General features: G+C 43.0%; 1 protein-coding gene across 3 annotated transcripts in view; it reads left to right on the top strand.

Annotated features, from left to right (window-relative positions):
* agbl4 (AGBL carboxypeptidase 4) overlaps nucleotides 1-12695 on the top strand; it is a 426145-nt gene that overhangs the window by 275403 nt on the left and 138047 nt on the right. For all 3 annotated transcript variants that reach the window (XM_078946347.1, XM_078946349.1, XM_078946348.1), the window contains one exon: nucleotides 5953-5992. In XM_078946347.1, the coding sequence (XP_078802473.1) occupies nucleotides 5953-5992 (40 nt within the window). The remainder of the gene's footprint in view (nucleotides 1-5952; nucleotides 5993-12695) is intronic.

Below are 12695 nucleotides of genomic sequence, written 5' to 3'. Positions count from 1 at the left end.
CGAAAAAGTCAGTCACAGTGCGGTCGATGCTATTCGTTGGGGGGTTGTTGGTGCTTTTAGCGTCAGTGGGGACAGCAGGGGGGGGGTTAATTCCCACAAATGACTCACCTGGAGAGCTGGGGGTGAATATAAGATGACCCTGCAAATAACTATGAATGCGCCATGAGCTGTGACTATGACTGCACACATTCAATCTTTTTTTTCTATGTGGAAGTCATGTTTTATTTTTATTTTTTATCAAAACATTCCTCTGCAAAATGACCTGCCTTAAAAATAGGACATTTAGACTTATGACTAGAAAGCAGTCAAATGTCCATTTTTACTTAAAGACCCACTTTTTGGTGTTTTTAACATGTTCTTGTAGCATTTCTCACATGATGGAGGACACATTTATGAAGACAATAAAATTGCATTTCTGAGTATTTCTTTATTTAACCCTTGTTCTATCTTAGATGACCCCTCCCTTCCATTGACGTGTTCCCCCTACCATGACAAAGGTGGATAAAGGTGGAAAGATTTCATGTAATCCACGGACACCAGTGAAGATCACAAACCATTGAAGAAAAAAGGTTCAGAGCACTGTCTAGTGGGTCTAGATGACCCAACTCCCAATGGTAAAGTGCCTAGGATAGAACAAGGGTAACATGTGATGAATCAGGAACAGACACAGAAAAGCTGTTTAAAAAAGCATGTAGTTTACGGACAAACTACGATCAAAAGGCCTTAAGCTCCCTGCTCCACTTAGAAAAATAAAATATGTTTTGCTTTTTGTCATCAAATGTGTTTTTATATCTTTTGAGTTGATGACCCTAAATGTTGTTTATTTTGATTTAAAAGCCTTGGAATGTCTAAAAATGTGGTTTGAAATCTTTGAATGTAGTTTGCAGTGAAGAAAGACTTACAGATAAATTCCCCAGCATGCACTAACTTTAGGATGTTATGGTGTTATTTATCTTTATAGTTTGTTTTAGTTCAGTAGAAATTGTACAATCAATACTTTATTTAAGTGTTCATGTTAATTTAAGGTTGCATATACATTTTTACTGGAACAAGAAAAAAAACTCTTTATTAAGTCGTGTCTTCATTGTCAGAGACTCCAAATCCAAATGTTGTTAAATAAAACTTTAACTTTTTATTACTGTTCTGTAGAAAATAAAGTCCAGGTTTTTGAAATTGTAATAATTAAGGAGGTGTTTCATGAAAATGAAAAGAATTGACAGACGAGTAAATAACTGCTGTCACACATTTGATGTCTGTTGACACAGAAGGACATTATTAGATGTACAAAGAAATGAAATATGAAAGGAGGACCTGGTGCTTTACTGCACGATGCAGCGTTATATCCTGAAACCTGCTTTTGTTTTTGTTAATTTATCTGTGAAAATCGCCTGCTTACACCAGTTCTTCTTTTATTTCTGTGTCAATTCTTATGGAGAGAAAACCCGGACAGTAGAAATCAGTCTAGCAAATTTGTGGCAAAAGAATTAAACTGATTGATTACTATTTAAAAAAAATTAAAGCAGATCAGGTTCTGCAAAAGCTGTCACACAACACTTTTCTTTGCTAATGATTTTAACTTATTTCCATTTCATGGACTTATCACGCGGAAAAGAACTAAAAATGGAGAAATAAGCTGTAGTCGAGCAGTTTAGACATATTAGCAGTGGATAAATGGAAATGACACTTTGAATTTTCGTTTCTCCTCCTCCGCCTCCTCAATCATCTGCTTTTATCTTCGTGTGCTTTTTCATAACTTTCTGTAAACATGCAATGTAACTTTGGCAGGAAATGATGCAGGCGTTGGATTGTTTCAAGCTTTTTACCTAAAGTTTAGTGTTTCCTTTCATTGCCTTCACTCCTTCGGACTCCCTTCTCATCTTCCTCCCACCTTACTGAGGAAGACGGCGCAGTCAGCTTTAGTGGCTCGCCGTCTGCTTTTGTCAGTGACCATATTTATACTGATTAGAACATTATAGATTTCTTTAGGGGTTGGCAGTTGTCAGGCTCGTATTAGAAGACCATTTATAAAACCAAAAATTCAATTTCAGTAATATTCTAGAGGCACTAATAGAAACTAATAACCAGAGAATCAGATCAAGACATTTATAGAGAAACTAGGCGGTTTGTCTTTTAGTCAGAATATCAATTTTTACCATTGCTTTGAAGAATTAGCAAAATTGCACTGTTCCAGTTATGGAGGTAACAATTGAACTGTGCGAGGCTGCACACTCATAAAAAGAGTCAAGAATCCAAGAACTGATCAGACTTTCTGCTCAAGTTGAAGTCCGGCGTTGTGTTTCTGTCTGGATTGCTGTCTGTGCCGCTGGCCTTCATGCCCACCAGGGCTGGCTGTGACTGCACTGACAGCTGGAGTGGTCGTCACCTCCGACTCCCACCTGCTTTCTTGTTTTCTGACCCGGTAACACTGACGGGCAGGTCCCGGCCAGACCCACCTGTGCCAAACATCTGGGGCTTTTAGGCAGATGGATTTTTGCAAATACTTTACTTTGCTGCTCAAGTTTGATTTTATTCCTAACTGCTAACTGTGCCCACTGGGAGAAGCAGGACTCACGGTGAGGCGTCCTTTACGTACCGTGGTCCTCGTTTGTGGAATAACTTACCTGAAGATCTGAGAGTTTCTGGTTTGTATCTGTAAATTAAAAAAAACATATTTTTATTTTAGGTTTTAAATAAGTAATTTAATCAACTTACTTTATGGTTTATCATTTGTCTGTTTTGTCTTTTTTGTTAAGCACCTTGTGTTTGACAGCATGTTGAGGAAACAAACTAAAGTGATTGATTATTTATTTAGTTTATTTTTTTAAACAAATGATTTAAACAACAACAAATAAATAAATACACTCACTGAAAGCAATAGTTAATAATCCAGTCAAAAAAGTTTAGGAAAAAAGGTTTTTATTTGACAGAACTTAAGATAAAAGGTGTTGGTAGAAGCTGCAAAAAAGAGTAGACGCACAATATAAAATTAGGAATACCACGGTCCTGGTGAATACTCGATTCTGATTGGCCGCTGGGTGTGCATTAAAAAGTGATAACGCACAGGATAACCCCACGCCTAGAAAAGAGGTTCGTAGCTTAAATGTTCTGGATCACTGCGCTGGTTTCTTTAGAACAACCTTTAGTTTCATCATCTGGACAAAAACAAGCGGTAAGAGGAGAACTTTCTCTCTGATCTGATGCTTGATTTAACACACCGTGATCATCAGCATAAATGTTGCTTTCCTTTGCAGTCGAGGTCCGTGCCGGCAAACAAATAGTCCGCTTTTTGTGAAAAAGCGATGCAAACCGGAAAAATAACAAGAATAAAGTTGTAAAAACGGATTGAATATTTGGGGTTTATGGCCTTTGAAGTGTGCATCATCAGAATGAACGGACACAGTGGAAGCCTGAACCGTTCGACGTGAAACAAAGCGGTTGTCGAACGGTTCAGGCTTCCATGGCGTGCGTTCATTCTGATAATTCTCACTTTGTTGGTCTTTAACCCTCACATAGTCAACGTCTAAATGAGGATTTCTCAATCACCAGCGTGACATTTTCAGCAACTCGATCAGCGAGTAGAATACACATCCAATATGTGGGATCGATCCGGAAACAGGGTTTCCGGCGCCGGTCCCGGCTACTGTTGGGAGAAGGCGGGTACAGCCTGGACAGTCTGTCCCAGGACTCGCGGGGCTGGGGTGAGCGTGCCGGATACGCAGGCACCCGGGAGGCGAGCTGGCAGGCAGACGGAGAGCCACTGTGGCATAGGGAGGCAGTCTGATATGTTTCTTATTTTTATCATGACAATAATAAAAAGATCCTCCATTGTCGTTCCTATTTTTCTCTGCTCGGGTTAATGTAGGACAGTGAGCCTTCAAACGGGGTCACAGAGAGACGGAAACACCACATTGAGACGACGCTCTCACACCGGGAGAGACTCTGAATGATCACATGTGATTACAGATCCTTTTATGGGACTCTTCAAAAGAAATCAACCGGATCTCTAAACATGGTCCGTCTCTTCCGTGAATTGTGAGTGAAATATGGACAGGCACCGCTCCATGCAGCGATCAGGCTAAAGCATTCGGCTGTAGCTCCTCCCACACCCTGCAGGCGGCGAGGAGGGAATTCGAACCGTGTTCAGTGTGAATGCAGCATAACTCATACTTTTTCTGTTATAAATCCAATACAGTAGGGAGACACACACACACAGCAAAGGTAACAAATAAGAACAGATTAGTTGCAAACATTTATTTTAATCTATTTCAGTGTTAAAGAGCCGCCGGGCCAGACGCTTCACCCAGGGAGAGATCTGTCAGCTCTCAGCTGAGATTCATTCATTTCTTTTCTCAGGCCTAAAATACTGGTATTGTAATTCTCATCTGGGTGCGTGTTCATCCCAAGCACCCTATCCAAGAATCTGGGGAGTAACAAAAGCCCCAGAAAGGGCTGAAGAGGTGGTAATATGTTGTAATTCGTCTTTTCTGGTTTTAAATTAGGGCAGAAAAAAAACGATCTTCACAGGTTTTATCTGCTGCTTTCAGACTGCGAGCGGTGATGAGAGCGTCTGTGTGTGTAGGTGAGAATACGTGGGGGTGGAAATAACTAATTTTAGTCTTTGAGAGGAAAACGCAGCTGTTTTTTTTTTTTAACTTTTGAATGAAAGTGGGTCCTCCTAAACATCGCTGATGCTGGAGCAGAAACGTCGCCTGCAGAAATGAGTGCAGCCAGTAGAGGGTTTAAAACCATAAAAGTTATCATTAAATGACCTTTTCTACAAATATGAGCTGAATATTCAACAGCCAGATTTAAGTTTGATTTAATAAATCTACAATGTTTTCTTTGCAAGTGTTGCAAGTCTTTTTTTTTCATTCCCTGAACCTGAAAGCATTGTTGCTTTTAATACTTTTTGTGTTTTTAAAAATCTCTATACTATTTTATTCAATTTTACAAATCTTTTTTGCCTACTCTTCATATAAATCAGTTTTTTTCAGCCATGTGTGACAACAAACCTTCAATAAATCTTACTAATATCCCTCAAACAGAGTAAAGCTGTTGGTCGGTCGCTGATGAGACAAACCCCACGCCGGCGTTCTGGCGCAGGACGCCGGCGTGGGGTTTGAACGTGTGAACCAATGATCTGCGCTGGTGTCATGTTGCTACAGTGACCTCTGTTGCACATGGACGCCCATTCTCACATCCACACCTCTGCTATGCAAACTTGTAGTCCATTTTCTTCATTTTGAATTTAAATTCATAAAATCTTCACCTTTCTGCTTCAATCTGGATGTGAGCTCCTGCTAAGAAACAAAACAAGTGATTCTGCATTCAAGGATGTTCAGCAACTGGTCAGCGCTTGAACATCGATTATGCAAAGTCCTAAGAGGTGGTGATGACTGTGACCCAGCTGCTCAGCGTCCAACACACACGGCATCGCTCCCACATGAACCGCACCTCGTTTCCTGGAGGATTGATGAAGAGGGTTGAGGTGTTGATTAATGCAGTGCTCAACAGTCAAGTGTGTGGATGTCTGTAATTGTGTGCATGCTTGTAGAAAGGCAGCAGCTGAAAGTGAAGGATGAAAACAATTCCTTCAGACTGCTTCTGGAGATCAAGAACGGAAAATCTGAGGTGACACGGTCAGAAATCCCACGTGGACCTGACCAAGGAAAAAAAAAATTCTTTCCATTCCGTTTTAAATAAAAGTTTTGTTAAAAGATAACTTTTCAGGATCATGCAATCAAACACATATTTTTGGTCTGGAGTGACACAAAACTCAGCCTCCACTGAGTTGGCCCTAAGGATAAGTTACCAGTTCTATTGATCAAAAGTAAATCCATTTCAAACACACGAGAACATCGATAAACTGTTTGCAAGCTTAAATATGAGAATTGAATAAGGCATTGATCACTATTTTGTGACATTTATCTTTCTTTTCTCTTTTTCTTGCAGCAACAAAGGCGGCTGGACCTGTTAACCATCACCAACTCTGGTCAGTCCCTCAGACTTCATGCTTCCACGTCACCGTCGCCCTCAATCGACGCACAAAAATAACAACACACAATAACAACAACACACCTTAGAGCCATAATGAAAAACACATCATCATCATATCTTTGATCATTGCGTTTAGATGTGAATAAAATGAGCTGGTGAGATCATTTTACCCGAGTTGAGGAGTTCAAAGACACAACTACCTACAGTTGTGTAAACATGTAAGCTACGTCAGGCGGCCATGGTGCAGTGGTAGGCCAGTTGATCTCCAATCGTAAGATTGCAGGTTCGATTCCCCGTTTTGCCCGCCAATGAGTCGAGGTGTCCTTGGGCAAGACACTGACCCCCACCTTGCCTCTGGTGGTGGGTTGGCGCCAATGTTCGGCAACGGCGCCGCCACGGTGTTGAGAATGCACTCCATGTGGGTTTTTGAACATACCATGCAGTGTTCACACATTTGTCTCTACGATAACAGCACACAAGCTCACAGTTGGAGGAGTTTTGCTGCGAAATGGCAAAGCGGTGCAAATCTGGTGAATCTTGTTCCAGGCCTTTTCCTTCACAGCTCTATAGACTGTGAACCCCCCAACACCCCCACGGTAGCAGATAGAGAACCACAGCTCCCCGTGTGATCATATCCACCACCAGGCCAGGGCCACGGGGGCCAGAGAGCAGGGAGGCACAGGGGGACATAGAGTACAAGCTCCAGCCCAACCAGGAGGGCAGCCCCCCCGCCACGCCAGGAGGGCCCAACACGGGGCCCCGCCCCAGAAGAGCGCCCACAGCCCCAGACGAGCACCCCACCACCACCCAGGAGTTGTGGGCATCCCCCCACCCCAATCTCAGGTACGAATCAGGACCCCCCAAGGGAGACCCGCCCCACGCTCCAGGCAGCCACCCGGCCCACGGTTTGTCCAGGAGAGAGCAGGGCAGGGGCCAGCTGTCCCCACCCAGGGGGAGGACTCCCAGGGGAAAAGGGGGTCCACAATAAGTGTCGTAAACATGGCCCCACCAGGCTTGCCCACAGATTATGAACTTATGATCTATGAACTTCATTTTGACGCCTCAAACAGTCAAACATTTATCTGCTGAGACTTTTGAACTGTCTGTAACTGACGCAATCCAGTCAGACACTTGAAGCTCCGTCTCACCAAACCAGGAAACGTGTCACAGAGTAGCTGCTCTCTTTGAAACGGAGCTTTGCAAGAAAAGGATCGACTCAGAAGGAAAGCCCAGAAAAATGCAGAGGAACAGATGGTGATGGCAGAGAGGATGCAGAGACCCACATGTGTGAAGGATCTGGATGGGCTGACACGGTTTGATTAGATGCTGCAGATGTGTGGCTCGTGGAGACCCAGTTAACAGAACTGGACTGAGTGACTCCTCCCCCCTGGCGTTCCAAACAGGAAGTACCCACTGGAGTGCAGTGGGGAGTTGTTGTATCGGTCCGTTGTGGTGAAGAGAGAGCTGAGCCAGAAAGCAAAGCTCTCAATTTACCGGTCGATCTTTGTTCCAATTCTCACCTATGGTCATGAGCTTTGGGTCACGACCCAAAGAACCAGGTCCTGAATTCCTCCGTAGGGGGGCTGAGCGCTCCCTTAGAGATAGGGGGAGGAGCTCCGTCACCCACGGAGAGCTCAGTGTAGAACCGCTTCTCCTCCACATCCAGAGGATCCAGTTGAGGTGGCTCGGGCATCTGGATCCTCCCTGGGGAGGTGTTCCAGGACCCCAGGGAAGGCCTCAGGGTCCCTCCAGAGGAGCCGGAGAACGTTTTGTAGCATTTCTCTCATGATAGAGAAACTATAAAAGAATTGAAGGAAAACTGCCTTTCTGAGTATTTCTTTATTCAAATCAAGATCGATCAGGAGCAGAAAAAGCTCGGGTTTGTGACACAGCAACTGACTCCCTGCTCTGCTCCATTCTGATGCATCCACTTGCAGATGATTAGATCCATTAACGTCTTCATTTCTTACTCGTCTGAGCTGCCACCTGGATCTAAACTGGATAGCTCAACATTCAAATCAACTCTCTCCTTCATCCTCTTTGTCCTTTCCGGGCCACCTCCTCTGACCTGTGCATTTGCTAACAGTTAATAAGAAGATCAGAGGAGAAAAACAAGAGTTTTTTTTTCTTCTTTCTGAGAATGTGATGCTTCAAAGTCCCGCCACACTGGCCTGATCTCCAACACTGCAGATGAGCTCCATCGAACCGGTTTGTCGGCACACTGCTGCCGTGCACAGACGTCAATGATGCGTGTTTTCTTCTCATGCAGAGACTTCCAAACAACTTCTCTGAAAATCCTCCTGCTCTTGGTGGTGGAGCTCTTGGCGTGTCCAACGATTCCTCGCCCTTTTCCAGCTGCTGCTATGGGCGTGTTTCTTTAACTTGGCCTTGTCTCGATGCTCGTTGATATTCATAATTGAACGTGCACGAACGCTGAACGTGTGAAGGTTGTTATGGAGGAGCAAGATGAGGGACTCCTCTTGGATAACACGTCTCTTTTCACCCACAGATTAAAGAAGTTTCAGCGTCTTTGCTCGCCTTCTTCTCGTCTTTTCCACACCTGTTTCTCCCTCTGCTTCCTGCTGCTCATTTGGTTCAACAGCACTCCTATTATCTGCTGTCATTTATTAGTGATCTCATTAAATCCCACTGCATTTGCCATGTTATTTTTACCCTTTTGTCTTGTGCCGCCCCCCTCTTTTTATCATCTCGTCTCCTCTGCGCGGACAGCAGGCAGAATCACAGGGTGTGAATGTACTAATAGGCTCAAGTGGCTTTATATTGTACCGTGTCTCAGAGAAAAAAATGATTTGATGAGGATTCTGCCCCTGCTGTTCTGTTGGCCTCTGTGTCTAATGGTGTTCATTAGCTTCTCTAAAGAATGATTCGCCCTTTAAATGTGCATCCCCACAATAGATAAATGCTAAAGAGGGAGCAAAAGTGTTACTTTCAGGCTCCAGAAGTCAGAAACACCAGTGGAAACAGAAATGACTTATGGTCACGCGGACCAAAGGACGCGGTTTGTGATGCACATGCAGCAACATGGGAGCAGCTAAGATGCTGGTTGCCAATTTCAACTGTAGAAGTTGTGTGGGGGGGGGGCAAATCATGAAAAGCGCACATCCCTCCCCCCTCACCCCGCCACTTCCTTCTTTTTCCTTTCACAGACCCCCCCTCACACGGACCCACTCAAACCTCGCTCGGCCCTCTTTAATTGGACACTTGAGCGGCGCGCGGCTGCATCTGGGCTCCTGTTGAACACCGCCTGACATTTCAGACTGCCGACCTTTCCAGCCCCCACCACAACTAAATAATGATTAGTCCTGGCAACTGTTCCTGCGCCGCGCCGAGCGTGCACACACAACACGCTCACAGGTGCAAGCTGCACAAAAGCGAACAACAAAAGCACCTGCGCCGCCGCCTTTGTCTTCTCAGAGTGAGAAAATGGGGTGCAGACATTGATTTGAGAGGCCATTGTCATTCTTTTGGTTTATCGATTACATTGTCCTTTTCCATATCTGCAGTCAGCGCCTAATAATGTGTTGCTCTAAATTAACTCTGCTTGCCTCTGTTTAGTTTCTGCTCTCGCCTTTATGCACGCTCAGCAATACAGTGGAAAAAGGTCAATCATATTCATGAGATCTGCGCAGATTGGAGAGGGCGGTGTGTTTTAAGTGTGTACATGGGAGCGTGCACACCGGCGTGCTGCGCGCGTTCCTACAGCGAGGAAGCGGCGTGGAGATAATAGGCAGTTCTCAGATCTGCCCCCCAGACTTTGTTCTTTTTTCTCTCCATCACTCTTCTTGCATCTTCATCTTCCGTCGCTCTTGTCAGAACAGGATACCAAAGCTCTTCATTAAAGCCCGTCTTCTTGCATGTCGTCTCTGGGCAGAAGATCGGTAATAGATCCACGGGGTCAGAGGTCACGGGTTGAATCCATTTTATTTTTGTTTGACATGTAAAGAGATTATCTTCACACAAAGTGGCATAAAAATACTTTTCTGTCATACTACGTAGCTGTGAGGTTGCTGATCCTCTGAAAGGAGCCGGATGTTTGGAACTTATCCACCGCTTTACCTTTGACTCACAAAGCTACAGTTCTATTAGCCAAGGGACAGTGGTAGGAAGAAGTATTGGCCTATTGACAATAAACTAAATGGATAAATGTCTCATTTGTTTAGTTTATGTATGTCTTTCTGCACACAAGTGTGTATTAGGTATAGGTATAAATTTGAGTCATCAGGAGTTTTTTTTTTTACAAAATAAAACACCTGTAACACCAACTAGTGTTAGATAAATTTAGTATTAAAAGATTGTTAACTTAAAAAAGCAATACTTCAGATAAATTGTAAAACAGTCAATTGAATTTCACATGTGAGCGTTTCCGTGTGATCCAACGCGTCATAGACACGGGAAATGTTTTATTTGTTTTTTTTCTTTAACACAGACATGGAATCAGTTTAATAAAGGGGGTTCTGTCCAAGAGTCCCTTACAAAACAAAACAAAACAGGTTTGTAATCTCAAAGTGCTGGAAGTAGGTTTTCCTGGGGGGCGAAGGTTCTTAGGTTCTTTCTTAGTGCGGAATTGGGGGGGACCCTGGCTGTACCTTGTCGTGTGTTCTGTGCAGGGCGGTCTCGGGTTCACACCTTTAGTTCCACATTCTTTATTAAAGGGTCTATTTCATGCAAATTTCTATTATTGTGTTTATTCCTCACAAAAAACAACCCCAAAGTGGTATTTGATCCATTCATGCATTTATTAGTGTTACTATTGAATATTGAGGTTTGAAATTTAAAGGGTCTATTTCATGCAAAATCACTTTTGAGCTTTTTAGTGTATTATAATATTAATTCCTCACAAAAACGACCCCAAAGTGGTATTTTTGATCTGTTCAGGTTATTCCTCTAAAAACCAGCTCTCTGAGCACCAGCCCCTCCCAATCCATGAAAATGAATGGGTCCTCACATAATGATGTCACAAAGTTAGGACCCGCCCCTTCCAGGAAGAGTGTGTGCTGCTAGCTCCGCCCCCAGGCTAATGCACACACCCACTTTCTCTGTGAAAAGCTGTGAAGCTAGCGGTGATCGGCTAAACGCTTTCCTTTTAAATGCACAATATGCACATCCATCTTTGCAAAAGTCTGGAAGTTGTTTGTTTTCGTGGGCGCAGACACGCTGACACGCTGCTTCCAGGTCAGAAAATGAGCTGCGGAAATCCCTCATATTTGATCAAAAAAATTGTTCTGTATTGTGCCAAAGGTTATAAATTATCACATATATGGATATAGGTTACTCTGACAGGCTTAAGAACAGGAGGATATGGGGGATTCACCTGAACCCAACAATTAACAGTTAATAAACAGTTAAAAATATTTAAATAAATGAATTTTTATTTGCCACTAATCATCAGCTATTACAGACTTTTATGAATTTATTTAATTTTTATTTAATTATATGTATATGAAGTATATATCCATGTGAATTTAGGGGACAGCGTTCAATAATACCTCATGATGGAAACTGTATAAATACTGTTAAATATGCCGTTGAACGTAGGAATAATATGGCAACCTCCCTGGTTGGTGCTGTCTGTCTGTTACACCCCTTAGATATTTTTTTTATAACTTCTGCTTTGAACAAAAATTTTATATAATTTTTGCTTCAGAGCAAATATCTATGAAAGCCCAAAGGTATAAAAATGATTTCACTGCACAGTTAAAATCAGCAGAATCATTTAGTACATCTGGTACTTTGTACACCCTTTACGTGTAATTTATTCACGACTGTTGAGAAAACAACAAATCACACAAAGACAGTAGGAAAAGTCTCAACTCAGGTTTGATTGGCTCTTTGTGCACTGATGCAGTTGTCCTTAAGGGGGGGGTCAGGGCGTGCGGGCTTACAGATAAAGTAGATGAAAAAGGTTATTGTGCAAATTATTTATAATGAAATATTTGCTGTGAAGTTTTTATGGAACTGAGCAGCTGTGAAAACAACACATCCTATTAGTTCCCCTAATTATTCTCATTCTAACTTTATTAGCATAGTTTATCTCTCTGTTCTTCATTAGGGGGGGGACCAGGCTTTCATTGTGATGTCAGAAAACACACATAGCACGGACTAGAAAAGATTTGAAGGATGGATATGATTGGGGGGTGGGGGGGGGGGGGTTGAGTGTTTTTATTGAATATTTTCCAGTTGATTTTGTTGAAGGCTTCTCAGCAGCATAGCTAAATAAGCAGCAGCGTGTTAATAAATAGAGAACCAGTGAGATAATTTACCACACAAACAACGGAGAGAGAAGGTCGGCCAGAAAAAAAGAGGCAGCTGGGGGAAATTGGGGGGGGGGGCACTGCGATGCTGAAAATACTTATTTCAGTCGTCCAACAAATATTTAACACCTGTCTGGAGCCCACATACCTGATGGTTCTTTTTGCCAAGCTTTTATTCATAATTCTTAAAGTAAACATTCCTGTGTTGCAAATATAGTAATTTCATGCACAGTAAACAGTCAGCCGTGTGTTTCACGCTTCTTCACGCTAAAAAAAAGGCAAAGAGACGGGGCTAACACACTGAAATGACAACTTATTGTAGAAGAGCAGACCGTCCGTTCTTCTAAAGGACGATGTGACGGAGGAAGTAAACAGCCTGTGAGCCGGCTGTGGGCTCGGAGATTATTTCTTTGTCACCAGTAGAGC

The sequence above is a fragment of the Oryzias latipes genome, chromosome 4, assembly GCF_053564925.1.
Source record: "Oryzias latipes strain Hd-rR chromosome 4, Olatipes_Hd-rR_3.1".
NCBI lineage: Eukaryota > Metazoa > Chordata > Actinopteri > Beloniformes > Adrianichthyidae > Oryzias > Oryzias latipes.
Note: the sequence above shows the minus strand (reverse complement) of the source record. Positions and strands in the feature narration are given on the sequence as shown.